The sequence below is a fragment of the Cladophialophora yegresii genome, assembly GCF_000585515.1.
Source record: "Cladophialophora yegresii CBS 114405 chromosome Unknown aczIN-supercont1.5, whole genome shotgun sequence".
NCBI classification, from domain to species: Eukaryota; Fungi; Ascomycota; class Eurotiomycetes; order Chaetothyriales; family Herpotrichiellaceae; genus Cladophialophora; species Cladophialophora yegresii.
Genome location: NW_006913049.1, coordinates 2,445,068 through 2,467,351, shown reverse-complemented (window position 1 = coordinate 2,467,351; position 22,284 = coordinate 2,445,068). Strand labels below are relative to the sequence as shown.

Here is a 22,284-nt window from a genome sequence, read left to right as displayed (position 1 = left end):
AGTTTGTACATCAAGTGAGGGACAATTAATCGTTGTGCTGTTGTGAGTAAAAGGCACGAACGAACTTATAGAACTGAACTCTAGTTGAACCGACTGCCCTTTTACTGTGACGTTCTCTCTGCCAGCCGCCGTCAAAGTTTAAGTTTCCATCCGCCCTTTGCAGTCCCCTGGACAGAGATTCCCACTCAGCACTGCATTCAGATTTGCACGGCCGTAATCCATGTCTGAGCTTTGATCCGACGGCCGCGTCGAGTCCTTCCGATCATCAATAACTTTTGAACTTGACTTGAACTTGAATTGAACGCGAGACATTTTTCAAGACCCATGTCGTATGTAACATCGATGCAAGGTCCGATCAACAAACAGTAGGTACTATGTACTGTACTGTACATAATGGACAGCATGGAGGGATGGCACCATCCCCATAGATCGCATCGCATCGTGTTAAACTTGAACCGTGCGCAGACGTCCTTGAACTTGCTCGTGAACTTGACTGCGTGCGCTTTGGTCCGCTGTCCTTTCAAAGTTTCGGCTGTGCGAACATGCCTCCTGTACATACGGAGTACACTGGTCAAAGATATGTTCAGCCGCCCTGCGGTGCATCTCCCGGAGCCCGGGCAACTCCTTTGCACAGAATCCATGTCCGGCTGACGAGCCCGGCCAACGCCTTGAAGATCCTCCCTCGTCGGACTGCAATTGACTTTCTCGCCTCCGCAAAAGCGCCTGGGTCCGATGTTCACGGGATACTGTAAGCCACCCAAATATGTACTTAATACTGTAAGTACTTAGATGTAGTACTTGGTTCGTACTTTCGATGGGCGTACAACCTTCGAGTCGTTCTAAAACTCCAGGTGCGCTCGACCTCGCGACTTCCAGTCCGCGGTAGAATGGTTGCGGCAGAAGCCCGGCTGTAGGCGCCAGCGAGAGCAATTCCCGTTGTGGCATTCACTATAACTGGGACTGTAAGATGTAAGTACTTACCATGAATGTCTGTGGGCGAATGCATGTAGAAGCGGGAACGATGGGAGTCCGGACGTAAGCGCCAGCGCCCGCCGGGTTCGTTCGCTGTACACGTGGTGGAAACACCTCAGCATGATTGACTGCTCGCTGCCGGGGGAACATGTACTGAGGTGAATCGTGCATTCCGCCTCTCGATACATCTAGTAGTTCTCGGTCCTACGCGGCGGTTGGCGCAGCCGTGGTGTCGGTGTGCGCTGTGTGGGTGCAAGTGTGCAGTCCGAGTGTAAAGCTCTGCATTCTCAAGACTGCGACAGGCGCGCCTTCTGTGGCCTATATTGTCGACTTCCGCATGATGTCGCATGAGCTTATTGTTATCGATAGAAGGCGGCAGGCATTTATAATCATCCTAGTAGTATGGGGAGCTTGGAAAAGTGAGGTTCCACGGAAGGTACCAATTATGCGCGGTCACAAAAGTAAGTCCCGGGGCTGTAACCCTAACCCTAGAAAACCACCACCTTTTTTGTGGCGGGCTACTTGCGCGTTCCGATGGAGACCACTGACCACTGACCACCATGCACTTACATTGTATCTACAGTACGGCTTGTCCAGAGACGTAATTGCGCGTGTGTTCAACTGCCGCGACGGAATCTCAGTGCACTGCGCAGTCTGTCATCCTTTTGTTGCCCAATTCCAGTTCTAAGATGGGTCTCCTTACGTGAACATAGTATGTATCCTACTCATAGCATCTGGTGGCTCCAGAAGGCCCTAATCTGCAGAACAGAGCGTCCCTGGCCCCTTCGTATCCTACCCAACCGACATGAGCGATACTAATAGTCGAAACGCAGGCGGAGCTCAAGGAACAAAGCAAGAGCAGCCAAGCTATACATATCGCCTTTCCCTACAGAGTAGAAAGGGCAGACTTTTTTGTGGAGAGGTCTTGTCTCTAGAAAGTAGCGATACTCTGGGTATAGGGATTTTGATAGTTCCGGATGGCTGCTTACGTCTCCTCGACAATGGTTCTTCGACGGCCTCCGGTTGACTACTGTAAGTACGCACAATCATACATACATACACAATAGTACCGGAGTCGTAAACTTCCCTATTCCATCCGGCGTTTGGCGCATCTCAATCCACTTTTGCTGGGACGTTATGGTATCTGGCCATCGAGTGCATGCATCTAAGATGGCTGGGCGACTCGCCAAAACTAAAAACTGTATCAGGACAGCTTGGTGGTACTTGTATGCTAGACAAGTGCACCTTGAATGGGATGGGCTAGGATAACAACCTTCGAGGGAGAACGGAGTGAAAGCTAGCGGACTTGCTCGTATCCCTCTGCTGGAGTCGAGGGGACATCGGGGCAAAGTCGAACACCTCCAGTCAACCTCCCGAGGTCCAAACCCCGGCTGTGCTCTGTGCGGTACCCGACCGTGTTGAGGAACGAGACGAGCCGAAAAGGACGGAGACGGCAATGCGGTCAATCCGAGATGACACCGGAGTGATCCGTTCCTGATGTGGATTGATTTCAATCAAGAAACCAGCTAATTGACGACTTTGCTGTATCATGCCACGATTGCATCTATCCTGACCCATGACATGACTTCATATACAAGATCCCATGGTGACGTATGAACAAGCTGTTGTACAGTCTATGAGTGCAGTACCAGACCAGATGCAATGCGCTCCGGCGCAGCTAGTTTGTCCACCCAAGGCACTCGCCGGTGCCAGCTCTTTGGTCATGATTCTTCGAACGATCAAACCCTGGGAGATCAAAAACCAAGACAACAATTTTTTGTACCCATTGAAATTTTCCCCATATGCTCAAACCAAACCCCGAGCCAGCCTCGCAGTGTCTACAGGCAGATGTGCCTGATCTCATTCGCGCCTGACGCCATGCTTCATCCGAGAATGTCATTGGCGCCATTTTTATCCCGCTAACCGAACCCTGATCGTTCATGATGTCATACGTCATCGCCGGGCCTGCTGACCTAAGCGGCAACCCCATACCCAAAGGAAAGTTTCTCGCCCCGAAAAATCCCTCCATGCGAGCAAGCCACGCCGTGACGAGTGCTGAAAAAGCAACGCGAGGCCGCCTTTTCGGGCATCCCAGATGGTCGTACAACGTGTGAAAGGGGTAGTGTACACGGATGCGTTGCATTGCGTCGGACTTGGCTCGAGGACCAGAGGTTGTAAACCGATCAATCAACAGGCGTTTGTCTGTTTCCGCTACTTCATTCGTAAATTGCTTTGCGATTGTCTGATGATGGCCGACTCAGTCGCAACACCATTTTGTCGTGGTTGTTCCAGTCGCTTCATTTTGCGCTCTTTCGCTTTTGCTTGCCAACCCAGTCAACATCGGGGTGGACCACGCGCATGTGTCGTGTAAGCGCATCATTACGCGAGAAGGTCTTCTCCTCCGTGCACAAGTGGCACCGGACCTTCATTTTGCGGTTGTTGTGAATCGTGTCCTCATGCCTCGTGAGATCGTAAGGCCGGGAGAAGATTGAGTTGCAAGGCTTTCCCGTGCTAGGATTAATCCGGTCGCAGCGGTGAGGTCCGGCTTGCGAGTTGCGCAGAGCCAGGTTGGGCGATGCAGAAGGTGACACCTGTCGATGGCCTTCTCTCTTGTGTTTCTGCAGTTTGGCTGGCGTATCGAACCTCAGGTGACAACCGTGATACGTACACGAGTATGTGCCTGCGTCAGATGACGTGTCGACCGGTCGCTGCTGTGGTGTCTGTTGGTGCTGGGGCGCAGCACTTTGGACTTGTGGCTGGAGCCTAGGCTTCTGCATCGACTGTTGACTACCAGAAGGCTCCGACGCTTCGTCCGCCGTTGATTCCATCGAGATCATGTGAGCCGGAAAATCCGGCGTGACGTCCTGCATTCCCGCCTGCGTAGACTGCCGTGACGGCTGACTGACGAAGGGATATTGTTGCGGCATTTGCATCGATTGCTCGCTTGTCGGCGTGTAGAAACTCGAAAGATTCGATGGGTTTCTACGGTTTGCGAACATAGATTGTGACTGATCTGGAGCAAACAACGGCGTCGCGTGATCGTCAAGGTCATGCTCGTCCAGCATCAACTCCTTCGGTGATATCGAGGTACGTTGTTTCTGTAGCGTAGGTTGCGGTCTTTGTGCAGGAGCGGGCATGCTGTACGGCGAGTTCTGCCTGAAAGGGGACTTGTCCCGGGGGTTCGAGGTGGGTGAGTTCGTTCGCAAGTGATCTTGCTGTGCTGCTTGAAGTCTTTCGGCCATCATGTTCTGCCTGTGGGAATTGACGGGCAAACGCTGCATGTTCTGCTGAGGCGGTTGCGAGTAGGCCATTGGGTTGGCAAAATGCTGGTCAGGAAAGACATCCTGTAATGATTGCTGGTATGCGTTGGTGTACCCTGACTCGAATTGTAAGTAATCGACCATGTCGTCGACTGCGCTCTTGCTCTCACCATATTCGCGCTTCACGTCGTACTCGGGTTCATATGTAGTCTGCGGTGTCGCTGGAGAATTGTGACTCATTGTCGACACCGACTGAGGCGCAGACAGACCATATGACGCACGTTCGTCGGCGCCTGTCGATTGTATCCTCCTCATGTCGACGGGGCCAAAGTTTCCCGGATACATCATCGGAGTTTCTGACTTGGCTGTGTGTGGAGTTTGTGAGTAGTCAAAGTCGTAAGCAGGTGGAAAACTCGAGTCAGATGTGGCGACGATGTGGGGGTATATAGTATTGTGGTTGAGAGGCGAAGGCGGGCCAACCGACGTTACAGAGGACCCCGACGAATCTCGTTTGTGGAATCTCTGGTCTTGAAAGTTCTTTGGCAGTGCGCTCAAGTATCCCCCAGGGCTGTTATACCCGTCATTCCATCCACCCACCAGTGCAGCTTGGGCCAGCATGGGTGGTTGTGTTGAAGGTGTCGGCCTAGGGCTCGAGTTCTGTATGCGCACCGTAGGACTCTGTGATTGCGAGGTCGTTGATTGCATCAAGGGTTGTAGACTTGTGAGTGGAAGGAGGCGAAGATTGACGCCGGTGCAAATCAAAGACTTCGAATCTGTTGTATAGTCGCTCAGGTGTGAGGATTGTTAAGGGCTTGGTAATGTACAGAGAAGCGTGGATAGGTTGGGTTTGGCGTATGTGTACCGTGGACTCGCAGGTAGGAATGGGAGAGCGGATGGGAAGGACCGAGTGGCAAATCTATAAGCGAGTAGGATATTTGAGTATCCGAGCGATCACGGGGCTGACGACAGACCGATGTCGAAAAGGATAGAAGAGAGCGAGGTATGGAACGGACGTATCGGTGATGTGGCGGACTTGACTTGGTCAAATATGGTCTTTGATTTCGTCCGGGGAGGGAATGATTTTTGAGACTTCCAACCCAGGTGCAGTAGGTACGAATAGGGTAATTGTGGAAAAAGAGGGATGTCCTTGTGCTGAGGTTACGTCTGATTGTTGAGTGATGTTGAGGAATCGGCCATGACCATCGGCCGGAAGACACGAGGGCAACAGCAAGCGGACGATGCAGGGAAAACTGTCAGGGTGAGCGCTTCATTGAATGATGGTGGGGGGTGACGTCGGCGATGACAAGGATCTCACGAGCGGTTGCCTGCGATAGGCCAAGGCGCCGACCGGGATGCCAGTGAGCGGTTTGACCGTGGACGATCGGATCAGGGCAGTCGCAAGAGGGTCAAAACCCTCAACTGGCTGCTCAAGCGGCAAGACCTGCTTCGGCTATACGTGGCCTGCGATTGGTCGTACCTGCCATTAGCCGTAACATTGGGTATTTGCTGGTAAAACCTACACCAGCTGCCTCTGGGTGCGCTCAGCCAGGGTGACTCTCGGTGACTCTCGGGTGTTGCACTTGAGCCTAGACCCTGAAATAAGCAGAGTTCTCAGCCCAACAGTGACATGTCACCTTTCACCCGTAACCATAAGCAAGTTGCTGCTTGTCCAGGTCGTCTTGTCGGTTCGCAATACCACGTCCTCCGCAAGCTTGTCGGGCTATTTCTGATTTCCTCGACCGTCGCTTCGACGAAGTGCCTATCGTGTACTCGTAATGGTAGCGACGAGACTGATTTGACGCTTTCACCATGTCGTCCATGAAACTCGCTCTCCTTACTGTTACGGGCTAGATACTCCGTACGATCTGCGAGTACGGTTCTGAGTGTAATCATGGGCTGCACCAAGTGAGCGACTTGGCAGGCTGACGTCGTCCGACTCGCTACTGTGGCTGTGCTGTTTGTCCGTCCAATCGCCGTCTATAAATTACGACAGCCCGAGCGATCCCGGGAATCCAGGCCTACGGAATACTCTCGCTGCTGTAAGCCGCATCGTTGGACAAGTTCTTCTCCTCGGATTCTAGAATGTCGCGAGACCCGTCGGACCCGGTTCTACTCAGGCCACTCACTGTCTTTGTCATCGAGTTTAGCCTCACATGCACACTCTACTCCATACTCTAGGACGGTGCGACATTTACTTGCGCGACATACTTGCGTTAACCATGTCACCGTTCCCAAGGTGAGGTACGCCCCCATAACAATAGCTTTGTTCGTTATCCACGGGAATAATAATGCGTGAGCTGGTTAACTTATCGGCCGCAAGTGATCATTGCCTGAGACAACCGCATTCTCTCAGCTCATCTATGCGTGGTGCAGTAACAGGCTAATTAGAAATCACCCCAAGGGCTCGGATATGCTTCGGTTCGATGCATAGCCCTGCAGATCAGGCAGATGGCCATGTCCCAGCAGGTACCTCGTAACTCGTACTTCTAACCCAAGAGGTCTTTTTCTCCGCGTAGCCGAAAGTCAGCTTGTTTCTCTCTGCCGCTTTCTAAGACACCGTGCGATACGAGTAAGCTGGCGTGGTTTGGGGCAGTGATGAGACCGGCTTGGGACTATTGAACTGAGCTGTAGACTCTTCTTTCTCAACATTTGCTGCTGAGGGTGGGGTTTACCCATCTGTCTAGTGCTCCACTTCTAGTTCCTCTTAGAATTCGACTTTCTTTCGTCTAGCATGCAGGAACGTGCCGAGCTGCGGTTGCATTGCTTTAGGGCATCTGGGCATAAGGCTGGAACCACGAAAGTGGGGTCGATTATTGAATCCAAGCCTCGGTCCAGAAGCCGCCCAGTACCCGGGAGCTGAGATAAAAATTCTGTTCGCTGTGCTGCGCACACTGATTGGCGGGTATATTGCACCGTAAGGACAAGTGCCGGCTACAATCGGCGCACCCCGTGTTGATGGCCTGCATCGGCTCTGGACTCTCCGCACCACAGATCTACTGTGTAACCCTCAACCGTACAACAACTCTAGCCCGTTGTGGTAGGCGCAGCCCCCGTCAAGTCTCTGTACTCCGTGCTAGGAATGGGGTCTCCCGATCTTATCCAGCAATTGCCGACGAACCCTATCAGACATCTTGACAGGACTATCGGGATCTGTGTAAACAGTATTTCGTCCTGTCACTCATTCTAGGTGAGGCTTGCCATGGTATCGCCCGAGCGTCCTTTGCAGGAAGGTTGTGAACCCATCAGTTATCGGCACGGCCGCAACCAATGATTAGGACAGGACTCCCAATATGCTTCGTAGGAAAGCGATGAGCTGAAAGCCTTGTCGCGACTGGCACGTTGGATACTTGGACACCAAGACTCGCGCCCAGGACTCCCTGTTTCCCGGTTGTGTCGGGGACGTGGCCCATTCAGCTCTAAAAATCGTGGTTCCTCAACGCTGCACCGCCACATGTACCACATCTGGAGAGACCGATGAAATCTACGGTGCACACCTCGTCGAACGAGGATTTCCCTCTGTAGTCAGTCGCTGGTGGACACAGGGGCGCCGACGATGTGCGTAAGGTTGTGGCGCATCCCCTTCGCCAGAAGTTTGCCATGTGGCAGCCCAACCCCGCAAGACGCTTGTCGGGATCGGGAGCGAGGTCCTCGGAATTATCGCAGACACTGCGCAGCAGTGTTCGAGATTGACTCTGGTGGACCATGCGGCACTCCGCTTTCCGGCGCATAGGGCAGGGCATACTCCATTGGGGAGGTCCACCCAGCCAGCAGCCTCATGTGGCAGGCACATGGTATACGGTACACAGTAGAGCAGGAAGAGCCGCTCGCTGAGCGACATTATTCCGCATCGTATCCCATATTAGCACATCGGAGACTGTTACGTCCAGGACGGCGTTACACGGAGACTCCTCCGCAGACATGTATCTCACTGTGCTGGATTCTCGCAACACAGAGTTTTCCAGCTGTGCTCGTGCACTTGGCTGTCACACACTGCTCCAGCTCGTATCGTATCGCTGGTCGCGGTGAAGGGAGGAAATGACTCGGAAGCGTGCCGTTCAGGACGGAAGCGTATTTCAGCAAGCAAGTGTGTCCAGGACTGCTGGAAAAGGTCATGCAATTGCCGATTTGCTATCACTAGTATTTGCTCGAAAGATCCATTGCGATTTGCTAGCATGGACGGATTAACTAGCCTCTGAGCCACGGTCAGCGTGACGATTGTTCGAGGCTTTAGCCCTATCCGTAGTCCGGAGTCGATGGAAGTTTTCAAGTTCAAGGTAAGCTGAGATATACACACATTTTGCTGCTGTCCAAAAGAGAGGTGTGAGCATCTTTCGAGCGCCACGAAGTGGTTGCGCGGAGCAGTTATTACTTGTGTAGACCATGTAGATGCCGTGCTAGTCATTGATTGTACGACTCATGATGATCGTCTACCCTCAAGCTTTCACGACAGATCGACAGCCTTGGGCACCGGGCTCACGGGCAACTCTTCTTACAGTATTCCTCCATTCAGCGAAAAGGCCGTAGACGGCGCGTTTACACTGGCCCAGCAAACCGGTCGAGCGAACTCGGGAAGTGGCAGTCCCAAAGGACATGCCGTGCCCGAGACGAGACACACATCCGATGGCCGTAGGAACAGTAATTCATCAACCTAGGTAGCATAGGCTGCACGGCACAGTCGAGTCAAGACGGACCCATGTCACCTGTCTACTTGCTGCCCGAGTGGCATGATATGAGAAGTCCTCTGTGCCTCTAGGACGTACAGTACTATTGCCGGATTGCAGCCTTCGCCTCACGCCATTATTGTCCCGACACGGTTCCTATCATGCGCGAACTCGTGGTCCACAATCGAATGGGCGGCTTTCAACATCGTGTCAGTCCGCTCACCATCCCCAGCCGTCACTGGTCAAGGGTACATACGCTCAGCAACTTCCTGCGTCACCTCAGCGTCTTCATCTTGACCCTTCTCAGCATGCGCAAGCTCATGGCAGCCGTTCCGTTCACCCTGGCTATCACGCAATCCAGCCCTGTCCTCCCTTCATGAGCCATTGCTCGCGTTGCATGTCTTGTTTTGCTCACCAGGGACAGATTTAGCTGGTCATGTCTTCCTCACCATCCTCGCCTAAAGTTCGAACCTTTTACGGTGGCACTGTGCAGAAACGAACGTAGAATTCACGAAATGATATGCGTGATGAGGCTCATGTTCAACATGGTCATGGATCTGGATGCATTCGAGTACGTAACTGCCCTCCGCCACCATCGTCCGGGGGCTCGCTTCCAAGAGCACAGTCACGCAGTTGTCGGGAGAATCCTTGGTAGAAATCATCTACCTGGCAACGCAAAAGCCAGAGCAAAGATGACGCGCAGACGAAGAATCACAGGGCACCAGGACATTTTCATGGTTTTCAAGTGTTGTTCTGTATTGATGCTGATGCCTATGCTTTATGTCATGGCTCAGCTATCTGTCAACGCCGGAGCAGGCTGCTCGAGGCACAGCGCCTGTATGATACATCATTGCAGGTCAAGGCACCGATGTGTTTGATTTGCCATTCCATTCATAACCGTGAACCTCCCAGGACAACCCCATTGATCAAAACCCATGTCAATGCCGAACCACCCCGAAACTCAAAGCAAGCAAGAGGAGCAACCATGCCGTGGATGACAACAAGCACGATACACTCGAGAACGATGTCGTAACAGATAAATGTTTAACCACCGAAACCGTAGAGGGTTCTGCCTTGTCGTTTGAGCGCGTATACGACGTCGAGAGAAGTGACAGTCTTTCGTTTGGCGCTGGGGAGGATGTTAGCAAATGCTCGAGGATCGATGTGTCTGAGGAATACTCACTGTTCAGTGTAGGTGACGGCATCTCGGATGACACCCTCGAGGAAGGTCTTGAGGACACCTCGGGTCTCTTCGTAGATCATGGCAGAGATACGCTTGACACCGCCACGACGGGCGAGACGTCTGATGGCAGGCTTGGTGATGCCCTGGATGTTGTCACGCAAAATCTTGCGATGTCTCTTCGCACCGCCCTTGCCGAGGCCCTTGCCACCTTTGCCACGTCCAGTCATGTTGATGAAGTGTTGGAGAAGTTGATTGAAGAGACTTGAAAAGTGGTATGAGAGCTGGTCAAGATCTGGTACTTTGCACGGATGGAGATGGTGGATGAAGACTGGTTGGAGGCGCGTGGTGGGGGATGTTTATTATCCCCCGGAAGTGCCAGTGGCGCGCCCAAAAATCAACCCGCGCGTGTTCAGATCACAGCCAATCAGAAATCATATCCGACAAATGCAATCGCCATGCACACCAGCTGCAATGAACGAAGATACACTGATTTCTCAACCACCACCGGTTGGATCTACTGATCTTCCGAGTGTAAGCGTCGCATAGCCTGTGAGATCATTTCTAAAGTAGTTAATGCAATTGATCATATGGATCGCGTTGTGGTTGCTGCGATATAGAGGCGCAGAGCGGTTCGTGAGATCTTGATGTGGTGACGCCAAGCACCGGGTCAGGCCCAATTCGGCAGCGTTTTGGATCACTGCAAAAGTGCAGCGCAAAATCATAGAGCTTTTGCAGCCCTGATCTGAGCACTTTCTTTTTGCGAATAATCAGTCACGGCCACTTTGCCCGCAGCTGCCTGTCACTTGCAAAGTGCATCAATCACGCCTGCACCAGATCACGCCAAGCACGTGCCTGCGCAATCCTTTCCCCTACAAATATCTCCCTCTCCCCCACCCCAACCACTCATCTTCCTTTCCTCATCAGCCTCACTCATCATCTCATTCAGCCAACTCTTCATCATCAGCACTTACACCTTCAATCATCAAATCATCCATCCGCAATGGCTCGTACCAAGCAAACCGCTCGCAAGTCCACTGGTAAGTTGTGCTCACAGCAGCCTCATCATCGCATCCGAACAATATCGCTGACTCTTGTCTCCAGGTGGCAAGGCCCCAAGAAAGCAGCTCGCCTCCAAGGCCGCTCGCAAGTCTGCCCCCAGCACCGGAGGTGTCAAGAAGCCCCATCGCTACAAGCCTGGTACCGTCGCTCTCCGTGAGATCCGTCGCTACCAGAAGTCCACTGAGCTCCTGATCCGGTATGTGATGCTCATGTCACTGCATTGTCACCGTCAACTAACTGACCATCACAGAAAACTCCCCTTCCAACGTCTCGTCCGAGAAATTGCGCAAGACTTCAAGTCCGACCTCCGATTCCAGTCTTCAGCCATCGGTGCTCTTCAAGAGTCCGTCGAGGCCTATCTCGTCTCGCTCTTCGAAGATACCAACCTCTGCGCCATCCATGCCAAGCGTGTCACCATCCAGTCCAAGGACATCCAGCTCGCCCGTCGTCTCCGTGGTGAGCGATCTTAGATGACAGCTTGTGCTGCTTTCAACTCCTCGATCATGACACTCTGGTACATGGGAAGGTTGAGGCATGAAGTGGTTTGAGCATGGGGTTTTCACGAATGACACAACGGCGAAATGGATGATTCACACAGGGCTTGTATTGCTGTATTGCTTTTTCCGACATTGAACATGGGGTGGTTACTGGGAAATTTGGCGTCCTCTTGCTCCCTGCTTGTGCTTGTACATCACAGCATGGTTAGCAGTCATCACGAGACTTGATCTGGACAGCAAATATGTGCTGCATCAGATAGAATCTGAATACAGTTCAGATCAACGCATCAGACAAACAGAATCCTGCCTTGGTTCCCTGTTCCCAGCTGTTCCTCTAGATTTTTGCGTTCACTCGAGGCGTGTCCTTCTGTATGAAGTGTAAAAGCTAAAGGATCGGTGCCTAAGATGGCCCGCGTTAGGGACCCGCTACGGGCGTCATCGGGCAGCAATCGGTGGACCTGCATAACCCGGAACAGATCTTTGGGGCTATTGCGTCTCTAACCTGCTCCGACATAGGGATTAGTTTTGCGCAAATCTCCAACGGATAATGCGTCTTATGAGGTCGCTGACATTTCTATCCATCATGGCATCTGACAGGAATGATGCACCCACTGCAGCGCGCAGCGTTCAAGTTCAGCGCCAGGTCGCCATGGCTGCGGCAACGAACACAGGGATTGCGAGTGCGACACAAGCAACAAGCGCAGAGAAACTCCTCCACCAATCCTCCGAAAGACCAAACCACTCCCCAGCCAGCAAGATCCAACGACTTGCCGCCTCACTCGCTCAACGAGGTGCCAGTTGGCGAGACCGCAAAGCCTATCGAGCCAGTCGATATTCCCATCCAGCTATGGTATCACCGGCTAGGTCCCGTCTCGGACTTCTTCAGATGGTTTCATCGCACGCAGGCGAAGAGGCCATACACGGTCCAACTATGTACGACTCTGACAACTTACCTATGCGGTGATCTACTCGCGCAAGATATTGGTGGAGAACTCTACGATCCTTGGAGAACGCTGCGGATGTTGACCATCGGAGCGATTGCTGCCATTCCTGGATATAAGTGGTAAGACACCAATGGGCCCATGGAACAAGGCTTGGAGACGACCGTGCTCTTGCGATATCCGAGACAGGAGCACATTTCAGAAGCTGACGAGCATGCATTGCAGGTTTCTTTTCCTGGGACGGAACTTCAACTACTCCTCCAAAGTCGGATCTATTGCCACCAAAGTGGCTGTTAATCAAGCGGTCTTCACACCCGTGTTCAACTCCTACTTCTTCGGTATGCAAGCGCTGCTGACCGGCGAACATGCTTCCGGCATTATCACCCGCATCAGGACCACCGTCCCTGTCAGCATGCTCAACTCCTTGAAGCTGTGGCCGGCTGTCACGGCTTTCTCGTTCGCCTTCATTGCGCCGCAGTACAGGTTCATGTTTTCGGGGATCTTTGCCGTGGCATGGCAGTGCTATTTGAGCTTCTTGAACAGGAAGGAAGAAAAGATTGAGGCGCAGGTTGATACACTGAGTAACCCCGTGATACCGCAGGGCACGGTCGTGAAATAGAGCTGTACAAGGACAACCTCAAAGATCTTGTTCCAGACGAGGACGATTAGAAGGAACAGATATGTGCGGCAAGGCATGCTTAGAGATCTCGCAGGATTCGACATGGTCAGCGAGCATGCGTTTTGGACGACCGATAGACCTAGGCGAAGCCGATGCTAAAGGAATAGGCTGAGCGAACACCATAGAATTTGGCCAGTAAATAAAACACAGGCAGCAATGCCAGCCTAATCATACAGTAGACCAGAATGGCAGCAACATGTAATCGATTGGGTCATATCTTCTCGTGCCTTTGTGCTCGTGCCCCACGGCGCGTCAACATGACCGCGATTGACCAGGCAGAGGTAGCTCAAATCTACCTTGCCTGAGGGCGGGAAACAGACCAACTAATTCATTACAACGATGTATCTTCTTGAGATTTACAGTTGGGAATGCCCCACGCAGAGCACCTTGTCTCTCTCGTATGTTTCAAATCATGGTGGAAAATTGAAGAATCATGACGCCTACATCCCCATTGTTCGCCCACTACCAGGCCTCAGCGATGTCAACGCCAGATACCACCCTGGACATGCAACTTGAATCGGATTATCACAAGGAAACAACCGACGTGCTCGAAGATGAAGACCTCGACGCGTACAGTGACTTCGCAGACGACCCTGAGACGCTTGAGATAATTGATCAACTCCTTCTCGAGGCGGCCAACCAGCGGAGAGAAGACGCGTTAGCAGACGCGCCTTTGGTCGTGACAGACATCGAGGACTATGAGGACCCTCGGGGCGTTTATCTGCCCAAGGTGCGTGGTGTCGAAACGACGCGTCAATGGGGGCTTCCAAGCCAATCTGTTGGGACCCAGCAGCAGCAGCAGAACATACGCGACGAGAGTGGTGAGCTACCCCGGGGCAGATTCCACTGCTTGTCTTGCTGACGAGCTGACCAGCGGCTAGCCGAACGGAGACGTAGTCAAGGCGATAAAGAAGTCGCGAAGGCTTTGAAGGACGACGAGGCTGCTCCGCCAAACGACGACGGACAAGATGCAGCTCTCCAGCCCACCGGGCCAGACACTCGAACCCCCCTCGAACGATTCCGCAAACCGCCCAAGAAAGCCCTCTCTGTCACCGATCTCATCTCGCCGTCGTGGTGCGAATTGCAATACTACTACATTCTGACCAAGCATGGTCGCAAAAGGAGGACACCTGCCATGAAACAAGGGAGTGCTGTCCACCAAGCACTGGAAGATGAAGTCCATACCACAGTCCCCGTGGAAATCACCAAGAAAGAGGACAGCTGGGGATTGAGGATATGGAACATCATCCAAGGTCTGCGCACGCTGAGGGAGACAGGCAAGACCAGAGAGCTGGAGATCTGGGGATCCGTCGGCGGAGAGCTGGTCAATGGAGTGATCGACGAGCTCAGCTACGAGTGTCCCGATCCAAAGCTGGAAGAGATGAGCCAAAACCTACAGAAGAAGAAGGACACTGAGCCCCCACTGCCAGAGTATCAGGCCAGTATCAGGGACTATCTCGTTACAAGCGAGAACAGAGCCCAAGGCCAGTCGCTACAGCAAGCCCTCGGAGACGATGGAGGTGGTGGCGACAAGTCCAGCCAGCCTGACAGTAGCAAACCCGGGGGCGACGATAGGAAAATCTACATCACAGACGTCAAAACACGACAGACACCGACCTTGCCCACCGGTTCAGCCATGCGACCTACGCTCGTCCAGCTGCACCTCTATCATCACATGCTCGAAAATCTGGCTCAAGGAAAGTTCATGCTTTCTCAACTCGCCGAGAGATATGCCTTCGACGTGAATGAGACTTTCTCAGACTCATTCATCGCCCAGATAGGCGGGCTGAATCAAGAGCTCGTCGCCATGTCCCAGCAGAGTGACGACATGAGGCACGACAACCTCACGCCATCGTCAACTCAGGACTCGCTGGATATCCTCCTCCAGCACAATACGCTGACAGCCCTGTGGGGATTCATGCTGGAGCAGCTTCGCCAGACGTTCCTCCTCGCCTCGGTATCCAGCGCTTCTTCATCTTCTCACCCAAATGCTACGAGCACGACCACCCAACCCAACACAGACACCGCGACAGCAGGTCCCGACTTCCAAGATCCAACCATCCCACCTCCTTCCTCGCTCTCTCAGCTTCCAGACCCGCCCTCGCAACCGACGCGCCTCTCCCCCATCCTCACGGCCCGCTACATCGCCACAAACTACAACCACTCCAACGACGAGACGCGCGTTCTGGGAAGCAAATCCCTCCTCTTCAACCCCTCGTTCCTGACGTCCCAACTGTACGCGTCGCTTGGGTTCTGGAAAGGAGACAGAGAGCCGAGGGGCGTCGAGGTCAACGATGCATGGAAGTGCCGCATTTGTGAATTTCGCGACGAATGTGCTTGGGTCAAGGAACGGGATGAGGTCATGGTCAGAGAGGCAAGGGAGAGGAGGAAGGTGAAAGAGGAGCTGGAGAAGGGCGAGGATGGGAAAGCCGACAAAGGGAGAAGGAGTCGTGTGTGAGGAATGAAATCAGGATTGCCCCCTCCTGGGTTGGAGGAACTGCACAGATGAGTACGCTGAGCACGGAAGAGCAAACGTCTATGCCCTTCAGTCTTCATGCCTATCGGAGGCGAATTGTGCATGCGTACACAGGTGATATTGGAACCCGTGGCTTTCTAAGCGGAAATGATACGGAGAGGAACCCGGTACAGAATACCGGGCGGTGGACCATTACAAGCAACGTAGATGAGGCAATGCTGCGGCTGAAGAAGAAAGCTGACGCAAAAGCTCAACATATACATGCATGCATGCAAAGAATGGCGTGCTTCAATATGTAATGTTCATTTTTTCAACCGACCACAGAACATACTGTATGCTACCACGGATAAATCCTCTTCTCGTCCTCTTCTTCCAACTTCAACCCCCTGTCCAGCTGCTCCTGATGCTTCTTGTCGAGATACTCGAGCAACACGGCCTCATACTTCTCCTTGCCCTTATACCGACTCACATCATCGCCCCAGCTTCGAACAGCACTGGCCAGCCTCCCCGGGACATAATCTTCCTGCGCGATCTCCGTGATCGGGTGGAAATACGTGCGGATCGTAAACACCACCCCTCCACTCTTGGGCAAGCGGCGCAACGTCTGCCTCTCCGAGCGGAAGTAGTGATGCTCGATGGCGCGGTTCTTCTCGGCCGTGTTCCAGCTGATGTCCGGCCGGTCCTCGCTGCCGATGCTGTACGACCAGGCGAGATCCTCGTCGACCTGCAAAAAGTAGTTGTTCCGCGCGACCAGCTCCTCGGGCTTGAGGCGGCGGAAGAAGTTCATCATGCCCTTCTCGAGCTTTTCGCGGTACTGCGGCACGTCGCCTGACGTGTGGATCTCGCTGAGCGGCATGCCGTATTTGTCTTCCAGGCGCCAGAAGCCCGCGAGCAGGATCGCCCCAGCCAGTAGGTAGTATTGGCCGTCCGGCCGCTCGATCATGATGGCCAGGTCGTCCTGCACAAGGCGGGCCGCTGTCTGCATCGGGTCTTCGGGCAAGGGGTCGCTTGTCGTGTCGAGGTCCTCGCCGCTCCAGAGGTTCTTGATGCCCTTGTCGGTGCGCGCGTAGAGCGAGGGGTATCGATCTGGAAGGTAGGATCGTAGTTCTTCCAGGAGTTCGATGGCCGCGGGGTATGCTTCGGGGGCGGTCTTGCAGCATTTATGGCCGCGTTCGGTGATGCGTCGCGCCTTGTCGCCGTGGAAGCGGGGGAAGTGGTTGTCGAGTTCGATCCAGTCGTCCCACTTGACGTTGCGGAGGCCCATGGTTTGGAAGTACTTTGGGCCGTGGCGGAAAGGGCGGTAGGGGAGCGGCTTGGTGTGCTCGATGGACCAGTTTTCATAGGGCGGTGGTTTGGGGCGCGCGAATGTCGAGGGCGGCCATGTTCCTGGTTTGCGCGTGGACGGCGGAGAGCTGCTGTAGGTGGTTGCTTTCTCGAGACGTGGTGTCGTGGGAGTTGATGGGCGGGAGGATGGCGTCCGCGAGTGGCGGTAAGATATGTATCGCGCGAGGGTGATGGTGACGAAGAGCAGCAGTATCAGGCCGTAGGCGATCTCCTTGAAGTGAGGTTGTTGGGAGAGCCTGTGGAAGTCTGTCTGGGCCGAGCTGAGAGCTGAGGAACAGTGGTGTTTGGATCTCTCAAACTGAGCGGCCGCCTCGTCCATGAATGGCCTTACATGTCCCTTTGCTTTTTCGGCATATGGTTGTATGTTTTCCCTGGTCTGATCGACATATGGTTGTGACCGAGCTATCAAGTCAGAAACTCGCCGTTTGATAGTTTCTGAGTTCATGGTGCCGGCGGCGCTGTAACGCGACTGGATTGTAAGAATGAATAGGCCCCAAGGAGATGGAAAAGTAGTGTGAGGCCCTGCATATATGAAGAGTTAGGTGGTGGACTGGATGTCTGATTTCGAAACATCAGCCCATCAATTTGGTCGCGCCAGAAGCTTGCCTACCCCAGATATTGAACGTCCCAATCATCAACGAGTAGGACAATGGCTGTTATCGCTTTGCCCCTCGCCATCCACTGAAGCCCTTATCAATCGACGGGTGATGTCAAAATGGGTGCCATCGTCCAATCGCGGGCCATGCTGATCCTGGACAAAACTGCCTGTTTGGGAATGGCGATTTCCTCTCCTCAGGGCCACGAACAGCTCGTGGCAAGCCACCGCGACCTCCCAACTTCTCAGGCAAATGGACATGGGCGCGGCTCCGAATCCGCACGTTTGTTCAAGGCAATTACCACAAATGCAGCTTCCTTAGCTGTTGACAACCCGGATGTCTCCTGACACCTGCTCTCAGGGCGTTTTCCGGCGCAGGAGGCAGTGTTCTCCCCAATGCCGCCGATACCTGGGTGGTATTACTGGTAGATCGGGTATCCAAATGGTTCGGGCAAGAAGTCCCGTCTTTGATGGATCTAGAAATGGTGCGCAGACAATTCTTTCCCAGTGCTCTTCGTCCGGGATATACAGAGGTTCGTGCTCGGTGGCCTCCATCCCGGGCATGTACGAGTCGACAAGGAACGTGCAAAACTGAACGTCAATATATTTTCCGGGATCTTCCTCGTTCCGATCGTTCATTCCGGGCGGTATCAACCAGGTGCCCGCAAAGAATCCGAATCCAGTCTTGCCCTCGTGAAATTCGCCGGGCAGGAGTCCATCGAATTCACTTTTGATGAACTTCGCGTGCACGCCGTTGGGCAGAAAGTGTGAAGAGGGGAAGCGATACCAGTCCTTACCAAAGCAGACTGTGTCCGCATGGTGGGTCATGTTTGATGTTCCCAGAACATCGTATATCTGCAGGGGAGCTCGATATGCAGTAACCGTACCAACAATACGCAGCAGGCCAGCATTGATCGACAGTAGAACGACAGGTAGGATAACAGCTAGTTTGGCTTTCGGAGGAATCTTGCCGAAGATGACCGAATCTGTTGACCCGATCCACGCTAGGAGAGAATGAAATGCTATGGCAGCATTCAATGCCAGGAAGGGATACGCTGGAAACATGAATCGTTCTTCTTTGTGAGGCTGAAGGGTGAAAACGCCCAGCCAGAGGTAAAAGGGTGAGAGGAAGGTGAGTGTCCTGAGAATTGATTGCTTCGTGGTGTGCTGTCGCAGAATTATCGCCTGGAACAGGTAAAGTGGTGCCGAGATTGCTGCGAGGACGAACCAGATGTTGAAGTTGAGCAGCAGATTACGAATATAGTAATGCCATGGCTCAGTCCCAAAGATGTCTGGTCCACGATCTTTGCCGCCAAAGATATTGTATGCCACAATTCGCCAGGGCACGACTGTAACTTTGTGGTAGAAGAACGTATCAATGCTGACTTGGAGAGCTAGCACGACCAGACATCGGACCACACCGTCCAGATACCGCCTTGCGGCTTCGAAAAGATTGCTTTGCCCTACTAGTGCAATGAGCCAGTCCTCAACGACAAACGGAACAATCAAAGCACCCGAGAAGGGCCACCCAAGCAGTGCGCCAACACCAAACCACATAATGCCGACAGCTGTTTTGGTGCCGCCATGCCAATTCATGAAGGCTGTCAGTCCAAGGGTTGAGGTGTACATGGCGAAACTTGAGGGCAAGAAAGCCGAGGAAGCATAGAAAAATCCCGGTGTAAAGGCAACAATCGTGAGGTATATCACCCCGACCCTCGGATTGATGGTCCGAGATATAGTGGAATAGAGACGAACTTCGGTCGCCGCGCAAACCAAAGCCAGCATTACACGCAGCGCGAAGAACTCGAAAGTCTTTGATCGCCCAAGAAAGCTGACGACCTTGATCGGGACGGCATGTAAGGCGATATAAGCCCAGCTCCGTATGCTGAATCCTGGAGAATACTCCCATGTCTGAAGGCCGTAACCATGGGTGAGGTAATGCAACGGTTCCCAGTAGTTAAAAGTCTCATCGCAGTCTTGAATCGGAGCGTACAACGCACCGAGGATGTGAGAAGCAAGGCATAAGTAAAAGGCAATATCCAACGGCAGATAGAATGTCGTAGGCGCTGGCTGAGGAGTAGGTTGACCTTTGGCTCTTGACTTCGTTAGTGTGTTAATTACTCCTCGACGTGGATCTCGGCCTCACCCTCGAGGTAGCTTGATGGGGTCCGTTCGCCTCTTGAAATCTTCTAGACTTGGGTCCATATCTCTGTCACCGAATCCACTGCAAGTGGAATGTGCCACAGAAATCGGAACGGATGTCGACGAGAAACAGTCCAGGTGTAAAGAAGACAGACGTGTGATTCCAGCGACCTTACTCTTTCCGCCCAAGCGTTGACGGAGTGCGGAACATCCTTAATCCGAGTCGGTCCTTCTTCCACCTCTCCCAGCTTCCATCTTGTTGTGGGCGATTGACCGGGAAAGAAGGTGCGGGCATCAGTCTCTCGGTTCATCAATCATGCTGCTGCTTTTACCGGCACCCGGTGCAAGTCTACCATCTCAGCCTATTGCGTGTGTGCTGCTCCTTGACGGTGAACTCAAGGAGATCTGCCTGTAGCCCTCACCCTCCACCAGGTCCTTGGAGAGTTCGAGACGTCGCTTACGGGCCCAACTTAGCTAATCAATTAGGAACTAACGTGTCACCCAGCTGTTCTGAATCGATGCCAACATGCGGCTGCAATTCTTGCCATACAACCCTTCAAAGGACTCCTATGACCTCGACGAGACTGCCGAAGAATCACCCCAGCAACACGCCGCTAGGGTTTACCATCGAAAGGCCAAGTTGCTCAGAAAGACGGCTAGCAACAGCCAGAAGTCGGCGGCGAATCGCGCTCAACACTCGGCACTGAAGGCCAAGTTGGGTGGGGGTCTCCCAAGGTCTGAGGCGGTGGTCTGTGGTGACAAGAGTAGCAATGTTCTCGCGACATCCGACACAACAGTTCCTGGCCCGGTGACCGTCCTTGGAGCTGGGCGGATTGACCCTTTCGACAGCTATTGCACCTCGGATCATTCACTGATTATACATGAGATGCTCGACCATGCCATCTCATTCCAGTGGACACTTTTCGCTCCGAATGACAAGCCGGAATCTCTCCTTATGGCGAAGAAAGCCGTCATGGATACGGCGATCCGCTTTCCGGTATGCTTCCACACTCTCGTCTACTCTGGTGCAACGCATAAAGCTTTCCATCAATCACCGATTGTTGACAACACTAGAAGCGCGCTCCTGCGTTTGAAGAGCAAAGGGGAGGCATTAAAGGCATTGAGGAAAGCTTCACAGTCTAGCGAAACGGCATTGAGCGACGGAGTCATTTTCGCCATGGCTCTGTTGGCGATACTAGGATATGGAGAGAAGGTCACCTCAGTGACGAAGCACGAGAAGAGAACGATGGCCGCTCAGCAAGATGGCCAGTTTTATGCTTCTATGGAGTACGAATGGCAACACTGGAGGGCGCTCATCGAAGTGGTCAAGATGAAAGGAGGACTACACACAATTCAGTTTCCAGGTCTTGCCTTTGCTATCGCTTCGTAAGCGGACCCAGTCCACCAGCGCCTTCGTACATGACTCACTGACAAAGACCGCAGCTTTGACATTCACACTTCAATGATGTTCCAGACGAAACCCGCTTTTCCTTTATTCATGCCGTCGTTGCTCGTCACCTGCTCTTGGTCGACTAGTCAACCTGGCAGCCCTGCGATGCAGAATTTGTCTGCCCTTACCTCTGGCTTTGGGTTCTTGGAATACATAGGTTTAGCAGAGGCCATCGACCTCCTGAGCGTTCTGCGTGGAGTCCGCGACATAACCATTGCCTTCGACAGTTACCAACACGGCGAGCCTGAAGCCCCACCAATCAAAATTATCATCTTCGCCCGAAATCTGAATCAGCATGAACTCCTAACCCTGCCCGACTTATCGGAAGAACTATATCCTGAAGATCTCGGGCAAGGTAGCCCGCCCGCTACACCACGTCAAGCCCTCGCACTATACGAATTGTGCCGACTATGCACCTTTGTCTTCCAAATGACAGTTCTCCTGCCAAATCTCCACGACAGCATAGACGTCACAATACCGTATGCCCAACGCATCCGACTGTGCCTGCAGGTTGCAACCACCAACTTGAGCCTGCATGAAGACCCAGCATACCGCGATGTGCTCCTTTGGGCCACCCTAATGACCGCTTGGCTTGTCAAAGGCACCTCCCTTTACGACTGGTTTGTTGACTTCTTGGTGGAACACGTCAGTGCCGCTAGAACCGCTAGGATAGACGGTGGCACGGCGAGTGTCTCCAAGTGGCCGAGAGTCAGGAACATACTCTCCAGCTTTCTTTGGTTAGACAGTGAATGCCTTGCACCCTGTGCCTTGATATGGGAAGAAGTCGAAGCTTCGCAAATCCCAGATGAGAAGTGCGCAATTTGTTGAGGTCTTGTCTCCCATGTTGGTATCACCACCGCAGTATCATTAATGTACAGTCATCGGCTTCTCTCAGGAACCTTCGGATGATCAATGAGCGCTGGGTTGACTTCGGGTCAGGCAGGGTATTTGAAGCTGATGACGTCGTGGCTGGTCGGAAGGTCGCGGATTATTTTGCTCGCCGAAAGGCTTTCAGTAAAGCCGGA

The 22,284-nt window shown here is 53.2% G+C and overlaps 8 protein-coding genes across 8 annotated transcripts; 4 read left to right on the top strand and 4 right to left on the bottom strand.

Moving 5' to 3' along the window:
• Window positions 1–3,269: 3,269 nt before the first annotated feature.
• A1O7_07617 (26S proteasome regulatory subunit N4) lies at window positions 3,270–4,850 on the bottom strand (the record flags this gene model as incomplete). Its single annotated transcript, XM_007761614.1, has 1 exon — window positions 3,270–4,850. One exon carries the CDS (start codon window positions 4,848–4,850, stop codon window positions 3,270–3,272), a length of 1,581 nt encoding a protein of 526 aa, XP_007759804.1.
• Window positions 4,851–9,937: 5,087 nt separating this feature from the next.
• Window positions 9,938–10,303, bottom strand: A1O7_07616 (histone H4; the record flags this gene model as incomplete). Its single annotated transcript, XM_007761613.1, has 2 exons — window positions 9,938–10,022; window positions 10,077–10,303. 2 exons carry the CDS (start codon window positions 10,301–10,303, stop codon window positions 9,938–9,940), a joined length of 312 nt encoding a protein of 103 aa, XP_007759803.1.
• A 773-nt stretch (window positions 10,304–11,076) lies between these two features.
• Window positions 11,077–11,605, top strand: A1O7_07615 (histone H3; the record flags this gene model as incomplete). Its single annotated transcript, XM_007761612.1, has 3 exons — window positions 11,077–11,113; window positions 11,178–11,331; window positions 11,386–11,605. The coding sequence occupies 3 exons, from the start codon at window positions 11,077–11,079 to the stop codon at window positions 11,603–11,605; spliced, it is 411 nt and encodes a 136-aa protein (XP_007759802.1).
• Window positions 11,606–12,234: 629 nt separating this feature from the next.
• Window positions 12,235–13,192, top strand: A1O7_07614 (uncharacterized protein; the record flags this gene model as incomplete). The annotated part of the gene is made up of 2 exons (XM_007761611.1): window positions 12,235–12,695; window positions 12,799–13,192. The coding sequence occupies 2 exons, from the start codon at window positions 12,235–12,237 to the stop codon at window positions 13,190–13,192; spliced, it is 855 nt and encodes a 284-aa protein (XP_007759801.1).
• A 538-nt stretch (window positions 13,193–13,730) lies between these two features.
• Window positions 13,731–15,710, top strand: A1O7_07613 (uncharacterized protein; the record flags this gene model as incomplete). The annotated part of the gene is made up of 2 exons (XM_007761610.1): window positions 13,731–14,073; window positions 14,134–15,710. 2 exons carry the CDS (start codon window positions 13,731–13,733, stop codon window positions 15,708–15,710), a joined length of 1,920 nt encoding a protein of 639 aa, XP_007759800.1.
• Window positions 15,711–16,065: 355 nt separating this feature from the next.
• Window positions 16,066–17,517, bottom strand: A1O7_07612 (alpha-1,2-mannosyltransferase; the record flags this gene model as incomplete). Its single annotated transcript, XM_007761609.1, has 1 exon — window positions 16,066–17,517. The coding sequence occupies one exon, from the start codon at window positions 17,515–17,517 to the stop codon at window positions 16,066–16,068; it is 1,452 nt and encodes a 483-aa protein (XP_007759799.1).
• Window positions 17,518–18,024: 507 nt separating this feature from the next.
• Window positions 18,025–19,872, bottom strand: A1O7_07611 (alpha-1,2-mannosyltransferase; the record flags this gene model as incomplete). Its single annotated transcript, XM_007761608.1, has 2 exons — window positions 18,025–19,762; window positions 19,814–19,872. 2 exons carry the CDS (start codon window positions 19,870–19,872, stop codon window positions 18,025–18,027), a joined length of 1,797 nt encoding a protein of 598 aa, XP_007759798.1.
• A 463-nt stretch (window positions 19,873–20,335) lies between these two features.
• A1O7_07610 (uncharacterized protein) lies at window positions 20,336–22,087 on the top strand (the record flags this gene model as incomplete). Its single annotated transcript, XM_007761607.1, has 2 exons — window positions 20,336–21,195; window positions 21,253–22,087. The coding sequence occupies 2 exons, from the start codon at window positions 20,336–20,338 to the stop codon at window positions 22,085–22,087; spliced, it is 1,695 nt and encodes a 564-aa protein (XP_007759797.1).
• Between the last annotated feature and the right edge of the window lie 197 nt (window positions 22,088–22,284).